The sequence below is a fragment of the Macaca fascicularis genome, chromosome 7, assembly GCF_037993035.2.
Source record: "Macaca fascicularis isolate 582-1 chromosome 7, T2T-MFA8v1.1".
Classification (NCBI taxonomy): domain Eukaryota; kingdom Metazoa; phylum Chordata; class Mammalia; order Primates; family Cercopithecidae; genus Macaca; species Macaca fascicularis.
The window spans coordinates 28,935,898-28,962,201 of NC_088381.1; the positions used below are offsets into that span (position 1 = coordinate 28,935,898).

Genomic DNA, 26,304 nt, shown 5'->3' on the forward strand with positions numbered 1-26,304 from the left:
TGATAATGAATAAAGTCTGTAGTCTAGATAGGAAAAAAAAAAAAAAAAAAAAATTTCTTTAAGTGAATCTGGTCCATCAGTAGAAGAGCTGTGGCAGCTCAAGGCAGACAGCCTGAGGCCCAGATTCCTAATTTCTTGGCCCTAAATAGTGACTCTATCCCCTGATGCCCCTGGACTACCAACCTGCCCCTGGCTCCTCCAGGTATCTAAGGTCCCCTATGATTGGGCTTCTATGATTGCAATGAACTGATACTCAAGCTCACTCAGGTGAAGGATGAGCAGGGCACACATATGAATACAGAAGAAACAACAGGGTAAGGAACCAGAGAAGGGCTAAGTTACACAGAGGCAAAAAACCGAAGCAAAGTGTTGGTTCCAAGGCAGGCCCTGAAAGCCCATGAGTAAGAATTGGTGGCTTTTCTGGTACACCACTGCTAATGGGGTCACAACTGTCAATATGTCTACACCACTTCTCTGGTTTATCTTTTCCATACTTGTTATGGAAATTCCCAAAACAGGACACCTAAATTGCTCAGTTAAACATTGCTATTTCTGTTTAGACTGCTCTTTTGAAACCAGGCCACATCAAAAGGCCCTTACAAGCCTGTGAGTGAACCATTCTCAGGTCAGGGCCTCCCCTTGTCCAATCAGCTTGGCTGGATCATTTGGTTTCTTAGCAGGGACCCTGAGTCAACAGGGAGAGTGAGGGGTACAGTTACCCTTTGAAGGGACCGTGAGTATGGCAAGCACTGTGAATTCATTTATGATACACTGATGGTAGCAATGCCTTAGAAGTTTCAGGAGTAGGGAAGGGAAAAAGTGACATCTGGGTGGCAATAGAGACTCAGCAATACATTTTAAAAAAAACTATGGGTGCAATGACACACCTAGAAATTTCTAAAAAACCCATTCTCAGCACTCAGTTTTCCTTCCCCATCCATTCCAATCCATAATTTTGAAAAACATGTCCCACTCCCCAACATTCTAGGGATTAAGGTATTTTAATTGAACAAATGTTATGTTAAAAGACATAGTGGCAAGAATGTGAAGGTCCATCCCCAGACTAGATGAACTTTTTCCTTAGCTTATGGCTATGTCCACACCCTTACGACAGCCCTAATTATGGTTCTTGAACTTCTATTATTATAACACAACGATTTAGAAAAACAGTCTGCTCTATACAGCTAATGTCACACTATAGAAATGAATCATTCTGACCAAAAGCCTTGCTTCTGGCAGTGCCAATCCCTTCCTAAAGCAACTGAAAGCAGCCTGCCTCCCAGTCAGGAAGCATCTGGTAGCTGGGGCTCTAGAAGCATCCCTGGGAAGTCAGTCAGAACTAGGGAGACCACTAACATTTGTTAGGGGACGCTGGAATTGTTGAGCTCTGACACACGAACAAGTAGGCCAGGAAAAGTAACTAATCTTAGGAGCCTCATGTTAAGAAAAATTAAAGTGATTAGATCAATCCCTAAATGACTATAAAAGCAGAATCAAAAATATTCTATGATAATTGTAGCAAGTTGAACGTATTACAAGTATGCATTACATTTTCCTGAAAAGTGTATTTGAACTAGAATGCAAAGAACTAGAACACAAGAAGCCCTGGTTAGTTAGGTAACTATGGTAGAAAATACACATACACACACCCTTCCTTTTTGTTTTTAGAAAATAAGAATGTGGATCTGTTCCAGTAGCCAGGGAGGGTGGAGTAGATATTTAAGAGGAAAGTATTTTGCTCTCCTAGTCCTTTTTATTACCAGAAAAAGGACAGGAGATGAAATCAACACTAAGTTTAATCCTGACTTCTGTTTCACTCTTCACAGTATTTTGGAGATATAAGTATTCCAAAGTGATCATTATGAAATGCCATATATGGTCCTGAATTAAAAAAAAACTTGGTAGAAAGAACCAAAAATTGCAGGTATTTCCTTATTCCTCCAAATGTTTTCTGATTTCAATGTTTGCTTGTTTGTTTTTGAGAAAGAGTCTTGCTCTGTCCCCCAGGCTGGAGTGCAGTGGCATGATCTCAGCTCACTGCAACCTCTGCCTCCCAGGTTCAAGCAATTCTCCTGCCTCAGCCTCCAAGTAGCTGGGATTACAGGCACCCACCACCACACTTGCCACCAGCCTGGCCAACATGGTGAAACCCCATCTCTATTAAAAATACAAAGAAATACAATTTTTCACCGCTCCTGGCTGAATTTTTTTGTATTTTTAGTAGAGATAGGGTTTCACCATGTTGGCCAGGCTGGTCTTGAACTCCTGACCACAGGTGATCCGCCCGCCGTGGCCTCCCAAAGTGCTGGGATTACAGGTGTGAGCTACCGCACCCAGCCTCAATGTTGTCTTTTTAAGTAAGTAAACTGTCTGTTCTTTTGAATAATTATGAAAAATAGAAAGGCAGAGTTAATAATTACAGAACTTTTAATCGCTAGGAAGTATGTAAGTCACTACAAATGATTTTCATTTCTAAACAATTTTCAACTAACTTCCTAATCCCTTAAATTACCCTTCCCTACTGAAGATCTGTAAATGACAGAACACGAATCTTTAAAAGAGAATAAAGAATTCACTATGTAAAAAAAAAAAAAAAAAAAAACAAGACTGTCAGGTGATTAATCACTTCTAATGACAAAAAATGTTTTAGGATATTGAATCTGAACAAAGTAGTGTATATTCCCAAACACTATTGGAATTAAGGGGACAATTAGAATCCTAGAGAGTTCAAGTTTTCCGTCACATGAGTTAAGTAGCCTGTCTAAGTCAATTGATCTCTGCACGAGACCTCTGATTAGATCATGAGATACTGAAGTCTAGAATAACAACGTCTCTTTTTAGAAATCCTTACACTAGGTAGTACTAGAGGAATGTTATTAAAATGAAATGAAAACATGAATCAGGCCGGGCGCGGTGGCGCAAGCCTGTAATCCCAGCACTTTGGGAGGCCGAGACGGGCGGATCACGAGGTCAGGAGATCGAGACCATCCTGGCTAACATGGTGAAACCCCGTCTCTACTAAAATATACAAAAAACTAGCCGGGCGCGGTGGCGGGCGCCTGTAGTCCCAGCTACTCGGGAGGCTGAAGCAGGAGAATGGCGTGAACGGGGGAGGCGGAGCTTGCAGTGAGCTGAGATCCGGCCACTGCACTCCAGCCCGGACGACAGAGCGAGACTCTGTCTCAAAAAAAAAAAAAAAAAATATATATATATATTTACCCTTTTAAAAACAGATTAAGTAACCTCTTGTATGGATAACATACTTTCCACTATGCTAATGCAATTTTTCACATAATAGCCAGAAAGCAGTGGGCTTTACGTAGACTGTTAAAAAAGATAATAACATAAACATAAACTTTTGGTAGAAAAAGCCTCAATAACTTGAACAGAAAAGACAAGAATAAAGATTGTTGCCCTGTTGCATGATAGTAATATGCTAAATAAATTTCTTAAATTTTTCTTCTAACAACACGCAAACCTATTTGTCAGTTCAAAATGCTGCTTCTTTGAAAACATTATAGTAAATCCTTTAGGCTGAATCTTAGGATTTCAAGAGCCTCGCATTAAGCATCAACACAAAATTATTTTAAGTTGCTAATTATCACCGTAAACAAGGAGTCCTGAGAGCACAGTTCTGAAACCCACATTTCCATAGTAAACGTTTTCATTAAGAACTGTTTAAATCACATTCCTCTTCTATACTTTTCCTATTCATTTTCAAATCAAATTCCAATTCAACACGTATTTACCAAGTCCCTCTTACGAGCGAGGTTCTGCGTTAAGCTGGGGGTGGGACGGTGAAACAAGGAGGATGAGAGCAGAGCCTGTTCTCTGCTTGCCATGTCCAGGCATCTCTTCCTGATCCATGTCAAAAGAAGGTCAAAGAGCTATGTCCATTTTAATCCTAATAGCCCTATCGCTGTGCATTATTACCTCAGTTTTATAGATGAAAAAACTCAGGTTGAGTGAGTCAAAATAGCTTGGTCAAGATGACATGACTAGTTAAGTGGTGGAGCCAGGATTTGACCAAAGAATGTCTAGCCCTGACTTTCATTCTCTCTCCACTACACTGTATCTTCCTTGTTCAAACCTCAGCTCAAATGTTACCTTCTCAGAGAGGCTGTGTTTTTAAATGAGTAGTTTTATTTTCTTCACATTTTAAAAGAGATTAGATCCATTAATAAATTCTAGAAATCAGACTTTTCCAGTTGAAAACAAACAAGAGACTCTTGGAGATTTTTTTTTTAATACTTTTGTCACTTAGGTAAAAGTCTTTAAAAAGAGGAGAAATAAAGGAAAGGAAGTAACACATAAGCAGAGAAAAATAAAGACGATGTTACAAAGAAGAGCAGTATTACACTTTCTCCTTTGTTGCTTCACTAAAGGCAAAGAGGAGTGGGGCCAATTCTAAAGGTCAAGGGTGTACACCTGGCCACATCATGCCCACTGGAGTCATCAAAGGCTTACAACTGAGGCTCTATAGAAGATTCCCACAAGGATACACCCATGCCATAGGCACACAGGTGAAGGAAACACTCAGAGCTAGAAATGTCAGCCTAAGGGATATGGGCTTTCTTAAGAAAAGAATGAATTAGTATTTGCGTTATGTACGAATGCTTCTTAAATATCTTTATAGAAGACTCTGGGATACAAGTTTTACCTTGATACTAAAAATTTGGAAGCTTTCAAAGAGGAGAAATAGGTCACATGACACAAAATTATTTACTGGGGGATATATGGAACACTGCGCTAAAATGGGTCCTAGGGCCAGGAGCAACAGCTCACTCTTGTAATGCCAGCACTCTGGGAGGCCAGGGTGGGAGGATTGCGTGAGCCCAGGAGTTCGAGACCAGCCTGGGCAACATATAGCAAAACATTGTTTCTACAAAAAATTAAAAGTTAGCTGCACGTGATGACACACACCTGTAGTTCCAGCTACTCAGGAGGCTGAGGTGGGAGGACTGCTTGAGGACAGGAGGTCAAGACTAAAGTGAGCCATGATCACACCACTGCACTCCAGCCTGGGCAACAGAGCAGATCCTGTCCCAGAAATTAAAAAAAATTAAAAATAAGGGCTGGCCATGGTGGCTCACACCTGTAATCCCAACACTTTGGGAGGCCGAAGCAAGTAGATCACTTGAGGTCAGGAGTTCAAGACCAGACTGGCCTACATGGTGAAATCCCGTCTCTGCTAAAAATATAAAAATTAGCCAAGCATGGTGACAGGTTCCTATAACCCCAGCTACTCGGGAGGCTGAGGCAGGAGAATCGCTGGAACCCAGGAGGCAGAGGTTGCAGTGAGCCAAGATCATGCCACTGCACTCCGGTCTGGATGACAGAACCAGGCTGTGTCTCGAAAAAAAAAAAAAGTTTTACACTATGACGTTCCCTGGTTTCAACTTTATGTTATCGTTGGCTGATTGAGGAAACCAGCATACTTGTATGGCCAGCATTCCTGATGCCCCTCACTCACTCTCCTCAATCCCTACCCCACATTCCCAAACAGCTGTATTTCAGTCTGCCGAGATGACCTGTCCACCAACAGCCCATTCTTTGGGCTCCCGCAATACCTGACAATAGCAGCATAAACACTGACGGAAGCTTTCTAATTCTAGGTGAGGCCCCTGATTATCTCTCATTTCCATGGCCATGTATTTGTGAATTCTTAACTTCTACATAGTATTTCTATAGCAAAAAGTTCCCTTACTTTATTGAGCTTTACTAAATTATCTAGGGTGGGAAAAAAAAAACCCATAAGGGGTTGAAATAATTATGGATGAGGTGAATGCTTTTGTTGCACAGTATCCACCAGGACTCAAAAGACAGGGAAGGCGTAAAAAAAAAAAAGAAGCTTATTTTTGTAATCTTTCCGGTGAGTTTTCATTCTAAGCCACTTGTAAACGTATGTAGCTGATGTCTGTAAATAATGAATTCTTGGAAACCACATTTTAATGTGGCGGGCTGTAAAGCAATTCATATTTCCCCAGAAGAGCTATGTTATAATTGGGGTTTGCATTTCTGAAGCGTATGCAGCATATTAGTTGTAGACATGATCAAATACATTCTATAAAGCAAATATGTGAACTCTAAAGCAAATTTCAAATATCAAAATTCTGCTGCTGGTGCCAGTCCCTAGTCCCAGGCTTTAAAACAACAAAATTAATTATACAAGAACTCTACTATAAAGTACATAGAAAGGCATACTCTGACATAACACACATTTGATTAGAAATGTCTGTGTTTACATTAAACATATAAATATGAGTGAAATAATAAAATGGTTGTGATTTGTCTTAAAATCTTTCAGAAGAAGAAAATGTTGGGAAAAAGAAGAAAAGAAGCAAATGTGCAGAAGGCTGTTATTTGTTGAAGCTGCATGCTTGGGGGGATTTGTTTTACTCTTCTTACTTTGTGAATGTTTTGAAAACTTTTCAAAATAAAAAGTTTAAAAAGCTAAGCTAAAAAGTATAAATAATACTTAATAACTAACAATATTTAACAATTTCTCTTTCTTAAAATTTAAAACTCTCTTGGGAAAGATGAGATAAATCAGTAACAACTGCCTATGAGAGGAGGCATTAGAGCAAGATTTCCACAGCAAGCAGTTGTCAATAGCATAACTAAATTTAGAACCTTACATTATCTTCTACATGGCGTGTACATGCATCATTAAACCAAAGTGTAAAAGTGAAACTGCAGAGAATGAAGATAAACCTTCATTATACCACATAGAAAAATTAACTCCAAACGAACCAAAGACCTAAATGCCAAGAGCTAAAACTGTAAGACTCTTAGAAGAAAATACAGGAGGAAAACTTCATGATACTGAATTTGGCATTGATTTCTTGGAGCTGACACCAGGAGCACAGGCAATAAAAGAAAAAAGTAAATAAATTTAAAACGTCTCTGCATCAGCTAGGTGTGGTGGCTCATGCCTGTAATCCCAGCACTTTGGGAGGCTGAGGTGGGCGGATCACAAGGTCAAGAGAGCAACACCATCCTGGCTAACACAGTGAAACCCTGTGCCTACTAAAAAAAAAACCAAAAAATTAGCCGGGCATGGTGGCACACACCTGTAGTCCCAGCTACTCAGGAGGCGGAGGCAGAGGTTGCAGTGAGTCGAGATCACACCACTGCACTCCAACCTAGGCGACAAAGTGAGACTCTGTATCAAAAAAAAACAAAAAAAAAAAAACAAAAAAAAAAGAAGGCCAGGTGCAGTGGCTCACATCTATAATCCCAGCACTTTGGGAGGCCGAGGTGGGTGGATCTCTTGATCTTGATCAAGAGATCAAGACCATCCTGGCCAACATGGTGAAACCCCATCTCTACTAAGTAAAAAATCAGCAGGGCGTGGTGGCGCACGCCTGTAGTCACAGATACTTGGGAGGCTGAGGCAGGAGAATCACTTGAACCCAGGAGGCAGAGGTTGCAGTGAGCCAAGATCGTGCCAGTGCACTCCAGCCTGGTGATGGTGTGAGACTCTGTCTCCAAAAAAGCAAAAAACAAACAAAAAAAACCCCTCTGTGCATCAAAGGGCACAATCAACAGAGTGAAAAGGAAACCCAATGAAAGGAAATATTTGCAAATTATATATCTGATAAAAGATTCATACCCAGAATATATAAAGAATTCTACAATTCAGCTGGGCATGATGGCTCACACCTATAATCTCAGCACTTTGGGAGGCCGAGGCAGGAGGACTGCTTGAGTCCAGGAGTTCAAGACTAGCCCAGACAACGTAGTGAGACCCATCTCTAAGTAAACTTAAAACAAAAATGAAAGAATTCTACAGCTGAACAGCAACAACAATGAACAACCTGATTTTAAAATGAGCAAAGACTATGAATAGACATTTCTCCAAACAAGATATACAAATAGCCAATAGGCACATGAAAAGATGCTGAACATCATTAATCATTAGGAAAATGCAAATCAAGCCACAATGAGATACCATTTCACGCCTATTAGAATGCCTACTATCAAAAAACTACAAAACAAGAGTTGGACAGGATGTGGAGAAATTAAAACCTTTGTGCCCTGGAGAAAGTAGAACCTCTGTGTCCTGGTAATGTAAAACGGTGCAGCCAGTACAGAAAATAGTATGGTGGTTCCTCAAAAAATTAAATATATAATTCCTATATAATCCAGGAATCCCACTTCTGGGTATAAATCCAAAAGATCTGAAGGCAAGGTCTCAGAGATGCTTGCACACCCATGTTCACAGCAGCATTCTTCACAACAGCCAAAGGATGGAAGCAACCCATGACCGTCAATAGATGAACAGATAAACAAAATGTGGTATATTTCACAAAGGAATATTATTTGGCCTCAAAAGGGAAGGAAATTCTGAAAGATGTCACAACATGGATGAATCTTGAGGACATTATGCCATATGAAATAAGCCAGTCATGAAAAGACAAATATTATATGATTCCACTTATAAAGAGTACCTAGAGTAAGGCCGGGCGCGGTGGCTCAAGCCTGTAATCCCAGCACTTTGGGAGGCCGAGGCGGGCGGATCACAAGGTCAGGAGATCGAGACCACAGTGATACCCCGTCTCTACTAAAAATACAAAAAATTAGCCGGGCGCGGTGGCGGGCGCCTGTAGTCCCAGCTACTCAGGAGGCTGAGGCAGGAGAATGGCGGGAACCCGGGAGGCGGAGCTTGCAGTGAGCCGAGATCGCGCCACTGCACTCCAGCCTGGGCAACAGCGTGAGACTCCGTCTCAAAAAAAAAAAAAAAAAAAAAAAAAAAAAAGAGTACCTAGAGTAATCAAATTCATAGAGAGAGAAAGTAGAATAAAGGTTGCCAGGGACTAGAGCGAGTGGGGAATAGGGAGTTATTGTTTAATGGGTACAGAAATATAGTTTTGCAAGATGAAGAGTTTTGGAGATTGGCTGTACAACAATATGTTGTTGTTGTTGTTGTTACTGTTGTTTGAGACAGGGTCTCATTCTGTCACCAAGGCTGGAGTGCAGTGGTGTGATGATCACAGCTCACGGCAGCCTCAAACTCCTGGGCTCAAGCAATCCTCCCACCTCAGCCTCCCAAGTAGCTATAACTACAGGTGCATGCCACCACGTCCGCTAATTTTTTTATTTTTTGTATAGACGGGGTCTCACTATGTTACCTAAGCTGGTCTTGAACTCCTGGGCTCAAGCGATCCTCCTGCCCCAGCCTCTCAAAGTGCCGGGATTACAGCTGTGAGCACCATGCCTGGCCTGGTTGTACAACAATATGAATGTACTTAACACTACTGACCTGTACACTTACACATGGTTAAGATGGTTAACTTACATTATGTGTACTTTACCACAATTTAATTTTTTTTAATTTAAGTATACATTTACATTCTAAATGTTTATTAAATGCCCAACCATCCAGCTGTTTCAAAAAAGGCACATCTCCAAAGATGACCTATGATAACGACATTGGGCCTTGGCTGTTGGATTATTCCTACAGAGTTGAATTAAGAGGGGCTTAAGTAACTCATTAATTAGAACTGCATTACTAAGGTACTGAAGGATTTCACTGCATAGGAAATTAATGTATGTGGGGTCTACAGTTTTTAGTAGGGTTCTGTCATTTTCTATTAATATTTTGTTTTTATAGAGTCTTAAAAAAATAAGAAAACCCCACATTTTCACCTATATCAGAATATCTGGTCACAATGACACTGTACCAACTCTAGGTCATTAAAGCCTGCTTTTGCTCAGAGATCACTGCCAGGGTTACCTCCTGAAAAGCAAGTAATGAACACTAAGCCTTTTTTTTTTTTTTTTTGAGACAGAGTCTCACTCTGTCATCCAGGCTGGAGTGCAGTGGCGCAATCTCAACTTACTGCAAGCTCCACCTCCAGGGTTCACGCCATTCTCCTGCCTCAGCCTCCCAAGTAGCTGGGACTACAGGCACCCGCCACCACGCCCAGTTAATTTTTTGTATTTTTAGTAGACATGGGATTTCACCGTGTTAGCCAGGATGGTCTCGATCTCCTGACCTCGTGATCCGCCCACCTTGGCCTCCCAAAGTGCTGGGATTACAGGTGTGAGCCACCGCGCCCGGCCTAAGCCATGTATTTTTTATTGGATTCTCTAAAGTAAGATGAGTCAGGCTCCAAGTGTCAGAAGATCTGTCTCATGCTAATGAAAACAAAGATATTTACTGTTTAATCCCCTTTTATCCAAGTACATCAATGTTCTTGGCAAACATTAATCAAATGGAAATTAAGGCATATCCTCAGGATATATGAAGGCATTGGGCTTTCAAAAACTCACACAAGAAGCATCTAGATCCAACAACTAATTTACAAAGCAACACATTGAACTACACCATGGCAATATAATTAGCAAAAACTAGACTGTGGGAAACTATGCAGGAAAAATTATACAGTTTTTTCAACAAAATAAATTTCAAGGAAAAAAGAAAAGAAAAAGATAGAGTAAGAATCTATAGCTTGAGACTTACAATAAGTATCAACCAGTTGCAATACCTGAACCTTGATTAGAACAAAGTAGAAAAAAAGAGTATGACATTTATGAGACAATAGGAAATGCAAAAATTGGCTTGATATTTGATAATATTAAGGAATTATAAACATTTTTAGGTGTCATAATGGTTTTGTGGTCATACATAGATATACAGATTTTTTTAAGTGCTTACGTTAGAGATAATCTGTTAGGGATCCCCGGACCACACTCAGGTTTGGTGATCTGGTAGCAGGGTTCACAGGACTCAGCATATAACTGTACTCGTGGCCAAGATTTATTATAGCAAAAAGGCACAGAGCAAAATCAGCAAAAGTAAAAGGTGCATGAGATAATGTTTAGAGGAAACCAAATACAGGTTTCGAAGAGCCCTCTCGCAGTGGAGTCACACAGGATGGGCTTAATTCCCCCAGCAGCCAGTTACAATAATGCTGTCTACCAGAGAGGCTCATAGGGACACATTGCTCAAAGTTTTTACTGAGGACAGGTTACATAGGCTCACTCTGTATAGCACTTACCAAGATTCCAGACTCCCAGAAGGAAAGCAAGTATTCACCATAAACCATGTAGTTTGCACACAAAGCTTAGGCGCAGTACACTACTACTAGTTAGGGTGGTTGAGAACCCTTCCAAAATCCAAATTCCCAGATGTTTGCCAAGGGCCAACCTTGTAAACAGATCTTCCAATGGATAGCAGTCAGGCCTTTCAAAGGATAGCAGTCAGGCCTGCTATGCTCTTTTCTGCACAGATACACTGTGGAATATTTGGGATGAATTAACAGTATGTCTGGGACTTGCTTCAAAATAATATGGAAAGGCAAAAGTGGGTGAGGGTATAGCTGATATAAGACTGGCCAGGAGTTGATATTGTTGAAGTCGGGGCCCAGCTACATGGGAATTTATTGTACTGTTCTTTCTACTTTAGTATATAGGTTAGATTTTCCCATAATAAAAACTTTTGGTTGTTTTTAAACATAGGGGAAAACTCAGAGTTAGTGCTTAGGCTATGAGTCAACAAAGCCTATAGGCTGGTAGGGATGAGAAGCAGAGTTTATGGAACCCTTAATCTATCATCAAGGCCTGAGGGAAGAAAGGTTAGCGCAGGCCATACGTGAAAAAGGCTTTTGATTGGGACTCTCAAGAGTCAGTTAACATGTTTTGGAAGATAGAGATAGAAAAGGTAGTCTTTCGTCCAAGAAAAACTAAATCTCAGAGTTAGAAGTTTGAGAGTAATTTAATTATAGCCACAGATTAAGTGGCTGGCAAATGATCTTCAACAATCTATGGAGCATTGCAAATGAGATATATTATACTTTGAATCATTAATTTCAGAGCTATAAAATAAATATGTAGCCACTCTTTCCCATAGCACATTAACGAAGAATGGAGAATGTTTCTTCCATTTCAAAAATTTATTACTGGAGCCGGGCGTGTTGGCTCACACCTGTAATCCCAGCACTTTGGGAGGTCAAGGCAGGTAGATCACTTGAGGTCAGGAGTTTGAGACTAGCCTGGCCAACATGGTGAAACCCTGTTCTACTAAAAGTACAAAAATCAGCTGGGCATGGTGGGAGGCGCCTCTAATCCCAGCTACTTGGGAGGCTGAGGCACGAGAATCGCTTGAAGCTGGGAGGCAGAGGTTGCAGTGAGCTAAGATCGTGCCACTGCACTCCAGCCTGGGCGACAGAGCGAGATTCCGTCTCAAAAAAAAAAGAAAAAAAATGTATTCTTTAGCACTGATAATTGCTTACACAACAATATTATACTCTAGAAGACATTAGGCTCAGTGTGTCTAAAACCTCGACAACAAGGTCCACACACTAGAAATATTGTGCATTCTGAGACTTGACGCAGCCTCCACAGACAAGAATTAAAGGAAGTGACGGAAATATGGGCAAAAGTATATCCTTTATCTGAAACTATAAATAATCTGTATTCAATAATAAATTATCTGAAACACAAATACTATGAAACCATATTTTAGCTTGTATCATATAAGAGTAGAAAAAAACAACTAAAAGCCCAAGAGCAAACTTCCAGCATAGAAAGCTTCACCGCCTGGCCCCTCGCTTCAACGCCCCACAATCTGAGATGTCGACCTGTAATAGACAGAAAAGAATGAGGCAGGGAAGACCAGAGTAAATCAGCAATACAGGGTCAAACATCTTCCCTATATCATATGAAGGAAATACATGTTTATCACTGAATGGTGCCATCTTTGATCTCCAAACAAAAAGCATTAATGACTCATCATCAAAACATTCCCTATTACTAAGGATGGCTTTTCACTAATCCACCTGCAATCTGTTATCCAATATGAACAAAAATATAAGATGAAATCTCTGGCTGGGGACCAGAACAAAGCCCACATACACACAAGGGACCAAGGGTCTTCTTGGTTCTCTGCTAACACCCACAGATCTTTCTTACCAATGGAAATCATTTAGTGTTGGGTTACAAATATACTATAGCATCTAGTCACAGAGGTCATTCAAAATAACATGATTAAATAAAAGATCTAATGTTATTTCTTGTTTTTTTGTTTTGTTTTGTTTTTTAATAGAGTTTTGCTCTATCATCCAGTCAGGAGTACAGTGGCACCATCTCGGCTCACTGCATCCTCCCCCTCACGGGTTCAAGAGATTCTCCTGACTAAGCCTCCCAAGTAGCTGGGACTTCAGGCACACACCATCACGGCTAATTTTTGTATTTTTAGTAGAGACGGGTTTTTGCCAAGTTGGCCAGCCTAGTCTCGAACTCCTGCTCTCAGGTGATCCATCCACCTCGGCCTCCCAAAGTGCTGGGAATACAGGCATGAGCCACTGTGCCCGGCCTTTCTTGTTATCTATTATCCTAGGTGCTAGGTGCCAAGCTATGGGCAAGTTTTAAGGATTCTGCTGAATGTATCTACCTGAGCACTTCAATGCATAAGCAAGAACAAGTATTGCATAGACTTTACAATAAATGTTAAAGGTTAACAATAACATAATTCTCAACAATGTCCAATTGGCAAATTAATTTTCCTTATACTATCTACAAGCTTCAATGTTAGTTAGCATTCATTCTTGAGATATATGATATATATATATCCCTATTTTTTGACCTATATCAAAATATATTTAAGCCCAAAATACTAAAAAAATTAAATTGACTTTAAAATGTCTAAAATTCAACTATTCAAAGCAAACCTAAGTGTCCAGTAACAAATGAATGGATAATGAAAATATACTCTATACACACACAGACACACACACACACACACACACACACACAATAGAATACTACTATTCAGCCTTAGGAGGAAGTCTTGTCATTTGGGACAACATGAATGAACCTGGAGGACATTATGTTAAGTGAAATAAGCTAGTCACAGAAAGATAAATACTGCATGATTTCACTTATATGTGAATTGTAAAAAAGTCGAAGTTATAGAAGCAGAGAGTGAAATGGAGATTACCAGAGGCTGAGGGTCAGGAACACTGGGGAACTACTGGTCAAAAAACACAAAATTTCAGTTAGACAGGAAGAATAAGTTCAAGAGATCTATTGCACTTCATGATGATCATGGTTAATAACAATATATTGTATATCTGAAAATTGTTGACAGTAGATTTTGTGTTCTCATCACAAAAAAAAAGGTGAGGTAATGCATATGTTAAACAGCTTGATTTAGCTATTCCATAGTGTATACATATATCAAAACATCATATTGTAAGCCATAAATATATACAGTATTTACTTGTCAATTAAGATAAGTAAATAGATAAACAAGTTTAAGAAGCAAAAATGGACTCTGAGTGGTCAAAAGAGAAGGCATAAAGTCCTTGTATGCATTAAAGCTTTTCTTGGGAGAGAATCCCTTGTTTTCATTCAAAAACTCTACCTCTAGCCTTATTTTATAATTTTATCTGTTATACAGTTTCCAAGTTCATCTGAGTTTAAAGTTAGAACATTAATATTGTCCTCAGGGTGGGGAACATCACACCCCGGGGCCTGGTGTGGGGTGGGAGGCAGGGGGAGAGATAGCATTAGGAGAAATATCTAATGTAAATGACGAGTTAATGGGTGCAGCAAACCAACAGAGCACATGTGTAACAAACCTGAACATTGTGCACATGAACCCTAGCACTTAAAGTATAATTTAAAAAAAAGAGAGAGAGAAATTTTTTCTTAAAAAAAGAAAATTAATGTTGTCCTAAGTAGCATAAACTGGCTTGAGTTAAGTTAAGGCAGGCAAAGATTATAAGGATATAGGTCCCTTCATGAAGCCCAAAAACAGGAACAGTGCTTCAGACAGGACTGGAAACAGGGCTGAGACGGCTCATCATCCCTCTCGGTTTCTTGTCTCTGCTCATTTGTGTATATCTGCCCCCCGTGCTTTCCAGGCCACGTGGCTGTTAAAAGATGCCCACTGCATAGCTCCTGAGCTTCGAGTTTACAGGTGTAACTACAGACAGTAAGCTTCCTCCCCTGGAAACGTTACAGGAAATGGACACGGAATGACCGCGTTGCCACTCCCGGTCCAGCCCCTTGTGGCTGAGGTGAGAGAGGAAGTCAAGTTATAAAATGGCTGGGGATTAAAGAAGGTTCTTACAATCTAGGAAGACCCTCCAAAGAGTATTCGCCACAGAAGGAAAGCTGTGAAAATACAGGGATCTAGAGAAGCTTTGAAAATACAACAAAAAGTAAGGGTTGATAACCTTATAATGAAGGATACAGGCCCTCCAAATATTTTGACTTGAGGTAGTTTAGTATATGGGCAAATATCCCATAACACCTTAGTAGACTATAAGGGATTCATTGTACTATTGGACTACTGATGACTCATCACTCAGGAAAGTTTAAGTTGTATTAAATACACAATTTGAGAAGAACGCAATGCCTCCCTCAGTCAACCCCATGAGGTGCTGTGAAACCGGAATGCCTTTCCTTCAGGGTAGTTCTGAGTTGGCACAATGGGGATAGGCCTTTACTAAACCTGTGCAACAACCAGTCAGTCACTAGATACAGGCTGCCCTGCAAGAGGGTGTGATCTTGGGTGAAACAGCTTTTTTTTTCAGACAGAGTCATCTTGCTCTGTCACCCAGGCTGCATTGCAGTGACACAATCACGACTCACTGCAACTTCCACCTCTCAGGCTCAAGCAATTCTCCCACCTCAGCCTTCTGAGTAGCTGGGACTACAGGCATGCACCACCATGCCCAGCTAATTTCTGTATTTTTAGTAGAGACGGGGTTTCACCATGTAGCCTAGGCTAGCCTCAAACTCCTGGGATCAAGGAATTCACTCACCTCAGCCTCCCAAAGTGTTGGGATTACAGGTGTGAGCCACTGCACCCAGCCCTAGAAAAAAATGTTAAGAGCAGCTGGCAGCAGATGGAATGAGGAGTCAGGATGGCAAGTCTCAACAAATTTCAAAAAATATACACAGATAATGGAGTATGTTCACTGTTCACAGCGAAATTATGCTAGAAGTTGAGAGCAGATGTCCTGAAATAGCTTACATACATACATACATACATACATACATACATAAAATTTAAATATTTAAAAAAAGAAATTGGCTGGGTGCGATGACTCAAGCCTGTAATTGGCCCAGTGCTTTGGGAGGCTGAGGTGGGTGGATTGCCTGAGCTAAGGAGTTCGTGACCAGCCTGGGCAACATGGTGAAACACTGTCTCTACCGAAATACAAAAAATTAGCCAGGCGTGGCAGCGTGCACCTGTAGACCCAGCTACTCCGGAGGCTGAGGCAGCAGAATTGCTTGAACCCGGGAGGTGGAGGTTGCAGTGAGCCAAGATCATGCCACTGCATTCCAGTCTGGGCAACAGAGCAAGACTCCGTCTCAAAAAAAAAAAAAAGAAATTGAGAGCAGAAGGATAACTTAAAAACTGCCAAATTTTTGGAAGTAAACCCATTTCTTTTTTTTTTTTTTTTTAAAGTTTTCATCTTTAATGAAATGACTTTGGAAATAACGTACATTTCCATGACACCAATACTACAGTTTTCGGAGTCACAGTAAGATACACAGAATTACATCCGTAATTAATAAGAATGCCAACATGTCAAGCAGTAATTTGTTACATGGCAAACAAAATCAAGAAAGCAACCATCAAACAAAAGAGACCCATAGCTTCAGACAAGGCAAATCCCAGGATAGCATATGAGAACAGCTGCTGCTTCAGCGAAGGGTTTCTGGCATAACCAATGATAAGGCTGCCAAAGACTGTTCCAATACCAGCACCAGAACCAGCCACTCCTACTGTTGCAGCACCTGCACCAATAAATTTGGCAGCAGTATCAATGTCTCTGCTGATTGCACTGGTCTGAAACTCCCTTTGGATTAGCTGAGACACACCATTCTGGGCCCCATTAAATACCGTAGAGCCCTCTCCAGTCCTAGCCTCTGGTCGAGATAACACTGATGCAGAAATTGGTCTGTATGCAACTCTGGATCCAGCTCGGATCAGAGCGGGCGTGCAGGCGAGCTTGGCGCAGGCGAACATCTTACACTCTTCGGGACCGCGCGGCTGGAGATACTGGGTGACAGGTGACGTGGGCTCCTCTCCCTCTTCCTCTCTTCCCGAGAGGTGGCTGCGGCACCGGCGGCGGCAGAGGTCGAAGTAATGGGACTCAGTAAACCCATTTCTTTATGAAATGATTCACAGAAAAACTATCAAGGGAAATTAATAAATAAATGAACAGTAATAAAAATTCAACATATCAAAACCTGAGAAATATAGCCAAACTGTTGCTTCGAGAGAAATTTACATCCTTAAATCATATATTAGAAGTGAAGAAAGGCTGAAAAGCAATGTCTGAGCATTCATCCCAAGAAGCTAGAAAAAGAATAGCAAATTAAAGAAAGTAGAAAAAAGAAAATAACAAAGATAAACACAAAATCAGCAAACTAGAAAATAATTGTACAATAAAGACAAATCAACAAAGCCAAAAATTAATTATTTGAGAAGACTAATAAAATTATAAAACACTAGTAGGTACAGATATAACCTATGTAAACAATTCCCTATTGCTGGACATCTACGTTATCTCCACTTGGATACACTATTCCACAGCACTGACATAATCATCCTTCCAATATTCACTCATGCTTATTTCCTGAAAATAAATTCTTAAAATTATGACTGTTAGCTCAAAGGGTGTGAAAAATTCTATGGCTTCTGATACATATATTGTGCTAAACTGCCCTATGGAAAGATTGAACCAATTTTACTCCCACTAGCAGTTTATGATAGTATTCAATTCCCTAAGAAATAAGCATGATTTAAAAAAATATTTATTAATTTGTTTGGTTAAAAAAAACCTCTTCATTTTAATTTGCATTTCTTACATTACTAATGAGTTGAACACTTTCTCAATGTTTACAGGTTAAGTTTCTTTTGTGAAATGCCTTAGTGTTTTCTATTCTTCTATTAAGGTGTTAGCCTTTCTCACAGATTTTATTACTTTTTATATATTGATATTGAGCCCTGAACCAAAGAATTAAAAATATTTTCCTGTTCTGTCAGATTGCTTATTAACGTCCTTTCTAACATGTTGTTGTAGAGAGCTTGAAACTGTTTATATTCTTGTCAATTTTTTTCCTTTATGGTTTGCCTTTATTTGATGTTTAGAAGTACCAATCCCATACCAAGGTTATTATGTGAATACTCACCCATATTAACCCCTAATGGAATAGCAGTGGTAAAGACTTGATGAATTTCTACAAATGTCTTGCTGGCTCAGGAATGTAGTCAGGAATTCCATAAAGCATATCAAAGGTAAGATATCATTTAAGATTTTTAAAAACTAAAGATACTACTAGATTCTAGGCTTTGTGGGGCAGAGTCAAGGCAAGGCAAAATTGTGATGTGACTGAAATTGCTTTTAGTGGCCCAAAGTATCTCCTTTTTTCTTTGCCCTTTTCCTCCTGAAGCAGCTTTTCCTCCATCCCCAGTTCTAGCTACCTATCTCATTCTCAGTGAAGGAAGGACTGATACTGGTTTACTACAAGACATTAAAGATATTTATGCTTTTAAAATAACAACTTGCAAAGAGCACGGCCAAGAAAAGTTTGGGGAAGATTCTGAAGCATTAATGGATTTTCTTTTTTTATTATTATTTTTAATTGTGATAAAATACACATATTTACAATCTTAATCATTTTTAAGTATACATTTCAGTGGTGGTATTAAATGCATTTACTTTGTTGTGTAACCATCACCACCATCTGTCCACAGAACTTTTTCATCTTCCAAAACCGAAACTCCATATCCATTAAATGAACGCCCCATTTTCCCCTTCCCTCAGCCACCAGGAACAACTACGCTACTTTCTGTCTCTACAGATTGTACTACTTTAGGTACTTCATGTAAGTAGAATCATACAGTATGTATCTTTTGTCACTGGCTTATTTCACATGGCATAATGTCCTCAAGGTTATCCATGTTGAGGCATCTTTCAGAATTTCCTTCCTTTTTGAGGCTGAATAATGTTCCATTGTATAAATATACCACATTTTGTTTATCCATTCATCCACCAATGGACACTGGGTGGATTCCATCCTTTGGCCATTGTGAATAATGCTACTGTGAACACAGATGTGCAAGTATCTCTTTGAGACCTTGCTTTGAATTCTTTTGGGTATATACCCAGAAGTGGGATTGCTAGATCATATGTTAATTATTATGTTTAATTTTTTTAGGGGGCCAGGCACAGTAGGTCACACCTGTAACCCCAGTGCTCTGGGAGAACAAGGCAGGGAGATTGCTTGGGTGACCACAGGATTTTGAGGGTTACAGTGAGCTATAGTTACCCCTCTGCACTTCAGCGTAGGTGACAGAGGGATATTCTGTCTCTTAAAAATAAAAAATAAAATAAATAAAAATTTGAGGAACTGACATACTGTTTTCTATAGGGGCTGCATTTTATATTACCACCACCAGTGCACAAGAGTTCCAGTTTCTCCACATCCTCTCCAGCACTTGTTATGTTTGTTTTTGTTTTGTTTTGTATGATAATAGGCATGAAATGATATTTCATTGTGGGCTAGATTTGCATTTCCCTAATGATTAACGATGTTCAGCATCTTTTCATGTGCTTATTAGCCATTTGAATATATTCTTGGAGAAATGTCTATTCAAATCCTTTGCCAAATTTTTTTTTTTTTTGAGATGGAGTTTCACTCTTTTTGCCCAAGATGGAGTGCAATAGCATGATCTCAGCTCACCGCCACCTCCACCTCCTGGGTTCAAGTGATTCTCCTGCCTCAGCCTCCTGAGTAGCTGGGAATACAGGCATGCACCACCATGCCCAGCTAATTTTTTGTATTTTCAGTAGAAACCGGGTTTCACCACGTTAGCTAGGTTGGTCTCCAACTCCTGACCTCATGTGATCCGCCCGCCTCAGCCTCCCAAAGTGCTGGGATTACAGGCATGAGCCACTGCGCCTGGCCAGAAAACTTTTAACTCAAAAATGTCTCTTTGAAATACCTTTGGCCAGGTGTGGTGGCTCGTGCCTGTTATCCCAGCACTTTGGGAGGCCAAGGAGGGAGGATTGCTTGAGCCCCAGGGCTCAAGACCAGCCTAGACAACATAATGAGACCCCGTTTCTACAAAAAAATACACAAAAATTAGCTGGGCATGGTGGTGCGTCTGTAGTCCCAGCTGCTTGGGAGACCGAGGTGGGAGAATTGCTTTAGCCCAGAAGTTCAAGGCTGCAGTGAGGTATGATTGTGCCACTGTACTCCAGCCTGGACGACAGAACAAATCCTTGGCTCTAAATAATAAAAATAAAAATAAGATAAAATTGAAAAAGAAATATATTTGTTCACACTACTTGAAAAAAGAAAATATTTGTTTTTTGATTATAAAAGAATGTATGTTGATTATAAAAATTCAGATATTACATAATTGAATAAAGTATTAATAGAAAATGAAAATCCCCCAAAATCTCACCCACAGAAAAAACTCTTTTAAACAGTCTAAACAGTCTAGTATAAACTTCCATAACGTAGGCATACACACAGACACATCCACCCACCCACCCACCCACACACACACACACACACACACACACACACACTGTATTTTACTTTTCTCTGCTTAACAATATATCCTGGACATTTATCCATATTAATATGAGATGCTGTTAATTACCTTTTTTAAATAGTGGTCAAGATAGTATTTATATATATAAACTAATATTAAATTTTTGTTTGGGAGGCCGAGGCAGGCAGATCACCTGAGGTCAGGAGTTCCAGACCAGCCAGGCCAGTGAAATCTCGTCTCTACCAAAAATATGAAAATTATCCAGGCATGGTGGTGCACACCTGTAATCCCAACTACTCAGGAGGCTGAAGCAGGAGAATTGATTGAACCCGGTAGGCAGAGGTTGCAGTGAGCCAAGATCGTGCCACTGCACTCCAGCCTGGGCAACAGAGTGAGACTCCATCCCAATACATACATACACACATACATACATATATACATACATACATAAATTTTTTTTAAATTCACAAAACCTAAAACAAAACGGATTCTAATAAGATCAAAAGCACTTCAGGGTCTAACATTGAAGAATAGAGAGACAAAATATAAAATAAAGCTCGTAATCATTCTGTATCACTTGTACATAAAATCTAAATATTGAATAGTGCTATAATTGCAGACTTGCCATATTTACCTATAGCACATTTACAAACTCTCTTTCTCTCTCCAAACCAGAAATAATGTAACCTCTGACCATGCCACATCTACAGAAGTGTCTGATCAGTAAGGCCAGCCATTTCCAAAACTTTTAGTAAGAGAACAGAGAGGCTACCAATCTAGTTGACAAATGTAAAAGGCAGATGAACATATATAGGGGTTTGCAAGTGTCAGCCTCCATTTAAAGTACAATTCTCTCATTGTGCCATTAGTAAATAACATTTTGGTTATTTCTTCAGTTACACAAAGAATTAGTGTCTTCCTTTATGATTAAGGAAAGAGAGATTGCCCTGTAAGTCTCAGCAAACGATACAAATTTAAGTACAAGTTGAAATCCTGTCATTTGGAGCAACATGGATAGAACCGGAGGTCATTATGTTAAGTGAAATAAGCTAGGCACAAATATCACATTTCTCATTCATATGTGAGAGCTAAAAAAGTACTCTCATGAAGACAAGAGAGTAGACTGGTGGATACCAGAGGCCAGGAAAGGTAGCAGGGAGGAGGAGATAAAGGGAGGTTGATTAATGGGTATAAATATTAATATACAGTTTGATAGAAGAAATAAGATCTAGTGTTCAACAGATCAGTGGGATGACTACAGGTTACAATAATCTATTGTATATTTCAAAATAGCTAACAGACTAATTTGAATGTTTCTAGCATAAAGAAAAAACAAATAGGGAAGGTGATGGCTATCCCAATTACACTGATTAGACCTTTACAAATTATATCAATGTATTAAATTATAACATTACCCTCAAAATACGTACATCTATTATGTATCAATAAAAAATAAATTTAGGCTGGGCATGGTAGCTCACACCTGTAAATGCCAGCACTTTGGAAGGCCAAGGTGGGAGGATCTCTTGAGTCAAGGAGCTCAGGACAAGGGTTGAGCCTGGGCAATGCAGTGAGATCCCATCTCTAAAAAAAAATTAAGAAATTTGCCAGGCATGGTGGCTCATGTCTGTAGTTCCAGCTGCTCAGGAGGCTGAAGTGGAAGGATCACTTGAACCTGGGAGGTTGATGCAGCGAGCTAAGATTGTGCCACTGCACATCAGCCTGGGTGACAGAGCGAGACCATGTCTAGAAAAAATAATAAGAAATTTACAAAAATAAATTTTAGAAACAACAAAACTGAATGAAATAAAAACTGAATCAAAAAAATTAAGCAAGTGGAAACTTACATATCTCCTGATATGGTCAAATTTTCTTAATTTCCTAACTACTTTTTTTCCACAAGGGTCCTGGGTATTTTCTCACTTCTAAGAGGTATTATCTACCTCTACTTTAACTTTCCATACCAAATGAACAAATTTACCAAACATTTTATCATTAATCTAAAACTTAACGGGAATGGCATATGATCGGCATGGCTTTACCATCAACTTCACATAAGTGTTCAGAAACCAGGTGAAAATGAACTCCTAAGTTGAAGGAGCTTTTAATGCTTGCATGAACATTTTCTAGGCCTTCAAAGGCTGTTACTGCTGTTTCTCCTTCTCCTTTTTTTTTTTTTTTTTGTCTTTTTTAATATCTTGTTCTCTTCTTTCCCCCACTGAAATTCAAGAATATGTAGCTACCATAAGCTTGGGATATCCTAGAAACAACGATGGTTAGAAGACTGGTATGGTTTCTACACACTCATCTTTTAATTGATGTCTTCTACCCACTCACTCTTACTCATACCCAGCTTCTCCCATATTATTGAAACTTCAATCCTTGCTTCTGTTATGTTCAGGTTTCTAAGCCTGGGGAAGATAACACTTTAAAATGCCGTAAGTGCAGTGGGAAAGGACTCAGGAGGTAGCCAGAAAACCTAGAAATTATGACTAGGACTGGATACTTTGGCATTAATACCTATGTTTTGCAATGTCCAAAGCATGACTAGAATTGATCTTTCACCCCCTGAATGCTGTCATATTCCCATATCACCTGTATTTCTGTGCCTAAATAACACCATATAGACAAATTCTCCAATTTTATATCAACTTTATTCACACTGAAGCTGCCACATCTTAAATTAGGAATGCTTTCAGCTACAAGAACAGAAAAGTCTGACAGAATGCTGGGCGCAGTGGCTCACACTAGTAATCCCAGCACTTTGGGAGGCTGAGGTGGGTGGATCATGAGGTCAGAAGATTGAGACCATCCTGGCCAACCTAGTGAAACCCTGCCTCTACTAAAAATACAAAAATTAGCCGGGCATGGTGGCAGGTGCCTGTAAACCCAGCTACTCAGGAGGCTGAAGCAGAGAATTGCTTGGACCCAGGAGGCAGAGGTTGCAGGGAGTCAAGATCACACCACTGCACTCCAGCCTGGGTGATACAGCGAGACTCCATCTCAAAAAAAAAAGAAAAGTCTGACAGGTAGCTTAGACTCTTAGTAGTCTGTATCCTTAACAAGAAGTCCAAAGGTTATCTCAGGGCTATTCTGGCAGCTCAATAATGTCGTTAAGAACTCAGACTCGGCAGTTCCCGTCATCTTCGGGAGCTATAGAGGTATGAATTTAAGACAGGCCTATTTTATTAATTTATTTCCAAATGCAGCGAAAGGTCCAACGACCATCTGTGGGCCACTTAATTCAGGGCCCCCAATTTGTACATGAAAAACTCTCAGATACAGCCAACGCCATGGGTTTTGCAGACCTGAAAAGCCCCACTGGCCTCCAGGTGCTCAATGATTACCTGGAAGACAAGAGCTACATCAAGGGGTATGTGCCATCACAAACAGATGTGGCAGTATTTGAAGCAGCGCCTCGCCCACTGCCTGCCGACTTGTGTCATGCCCTACATTGGTATAATCACATCAAGTCTTACGAAAAGGAAAAGGCCAGCCTGCCAGGAGTGAAGAAAGCTTTGGGCAAGTATGGTCCTGCAGATGTGGAAGACACTACAGGAAGTGGAGCTACACAGATAGTAAAGATGATGATGACATTGAGCTCTCTGGATCTGATGAGGAGGAGGAAAGTGAAGAAGCAAAGAGGCTAAGGGAAGAACGTCTTGCACAATATGAAACAAAGAAAGCCAAAAAAACCTGCACTTGTTTCCAAGTCTACCATCTTACTAGATGTGAAACCTTGGGATGATGAGGCAGATATGGAGAAATTAGAGGGCGTCAGAAGCATTCAAGCAGACGGCTTAGTCCGGGGCTCATCTAAACTAGTTCCAGTGGGATACAGAATTAAGAAACTTCAAATACAGTGTGTAGTTGAAGATGATAAGTTGGAACAGATATGCTGGAGGAGCAGATCACTGCATTTGAGGACTATGTGCAGTCCATGGATGTGGCTGCTTTCAACAAGATCTAAAATCCATCCTAGATCATGACATTTAAATAAAAGTTTGAAAGATTGAAAAAAAAAAAAAAAAGATCTCAGACTCTTGGCTGGGTGCAGTGACTCACACCTGTAATCCCATCACTTTGGGAGGCCAAGGCGGGCAGATCTCTTGAGGTCAGGAGTTTGAGACCAGCCTGACCAACATGGCAAAACCCTCTCTCTGCTAAAAAATATGAAAATTAGGCTGGACACGGTGGTACATGCCTGTAATCCCAGCACTTTGGGAGGCTGAGGCAGGCAGATCATGAGGTCAGGAGATGGAGACCATCCTGGCTAATGCAGTGAAACTCCATCTCTACTAAAAATACAAAAAATTAGCCGGGCGTGGTGGCAGGCATCTGTAGTCCTAGCTACTCAGGAGGCTGAGGCAGGAGAATGGCTTGAACCCGGGAGGTGAGCCAGGTTTTGCAGTGAGCCGAGATTGTGCCACTGCACTCTAGCCTGGGCAACACAGCAAGACTCTGTCTCAAAAAAATAATAATAATATGAAAATTAGCTGGGCATGGTGGCACACGCCTGTAATCCCAGCTACTCAGGTGGCTGAGGTGTGGGAATCACTTGAACCTGGGAGGCGGAGGTTGCAGTTAGCCGAGATCGTGCCATTGTACTCCAGCCTGGGCAACAGAGTGAGACCTTTTCTCAAAAAAAAAAAAAATTCAGTCCCTTGGCCAGACACAGTGGCTCATGCTTTATTTCCAGCAATTTGGGAGGCCAAGGAGGGTGAATCTCTTGAGGTTAGGAGTTCAACACCAGCCTGGCCAACATGGTGAAACCCCGACTCTACTGAAAATACAAAATTAGCCGGCGTGGTTGCCTGCACCTGTAATCCCAGATACACAGGTGGCTGAGGCATGAGAATCGCTTGAACCTGAGAGGGGGAGGTGGCAGTGAGCTGAAATTGTGCCAATGCACTCTAGCCTGGGCTATAGAATGAAACTCTGTCTCAAAAAAAAAAAAAAAAAGAACTCAGATTCTGTCTTTTCTTTCTGCTCTACCTTCTTAGCTTGTTAGCTTTTCATTCTGAGGCTTGTTGCCTTATAATTACAATTTGGCTGCCACAACTCCATACATCACATTCCACACTTAAGGATGGAAGAAAGAGAGTATACATACAAACAAATGTTTCTATTCCTTTTATGGGAGAAGCTACCTCCCCCCTCTTCCGCCCCCCCACCCCATAGAGGTCTTCCAGAAGATTTCTGGTTATATCACAAAAGCCCGAACTAAATCACACAGCTAGCCCTAACTGCAAGGGAAGTTAGAAAAAGGCATATTTGTCTTCCAACCTCTATAACAGAAAGAGAAATGGGTTTGGAACTGGCTTTAGGATTCAAACAACAGTTTACGACACATGTCTATATTACACATAAAATGCTAATTATGCTAGTTAATTACAACTAGGTGCAGGACCTTTAAAAGTCCTGGTTTAGAATACAGTTCTCCTTTCCAGCAGAAAACCGGTTAAGAATGTTAATGAAGGAGACATTAAAAAGGGACGGGAATGAAAGCTACAGCTTTGTCAGATGGTGCTGACAGTGCTGAGTTGTAGACAGATTACAACTGAAACAGTATCCATAGCCAAATCCTATCTAGAATGAAGTGAAAATTGTAATAGTGTACATAGCTGATGTCCTAAAATGTTCCAGAAGCTTTAAGAGTGTAATAAGGGCCTGGTGCAGGGACTCACACCTGTAATCCCAGCACTTTGGGAGGCCAAGGCAGTAGGATCACTTGAGCCTAGGAGCAGACAAGCCTGGGCCACATGGCA

General features: G+C 40.4%; 2 protein-coding genes, 1 long non-coding RNA gene and 1 pseudogene across 6 annotated transcripts in view; 2 read left to right on the forward strand and 2 right to left on the reverse strand.

Moving 5' to 3' along the window:
• Positions 1 to 26,304, reverse strand: part of MYO5A (myosin VA) — a 219,196-nt gene that overhangs the window by 172,663 nt on the left and 20,229 nt on the right. The window lies entirely within an intron of this gene.
• Positions 1 to 26,304, forward strand: part of LOC123574429 (uncharacterized) — a 113,348-nt gene that overhangs the window by 83,155 nt on the left and 3,889 nt on the right. The gene's annotated exons all lie outside the window — the stretch shown is intronic.
• Positions 16,405 to 26,304, reverse strand: part of LOC102129485 (ATP synthase F(0) complex subunit C3, mitochondrial) — a 30,129-nt gene continuing 20,229 nt past the window's right edge. Inside the window, exon 2 of the mRNA XM_045395480.3 lies at positions 16,405 to 17,160. Coding sequence (XP_045251415.1) covers positions 16,568 to 16,993 — 426 coding nt within the window. The 5' untranslated portion in view covers positions 16,994 to 17,160 and the 3' untranslated portion in view covers positions 16,405 to 16,567. The remainder of the gene's footprint in view (positions 17,161 to 26,304) is intronic.
• LOC102129102 (elongation factor 1-beta pseudogene) lies at positions 23,830 to 24,567 on the forward strand (annotated as a pseudogene).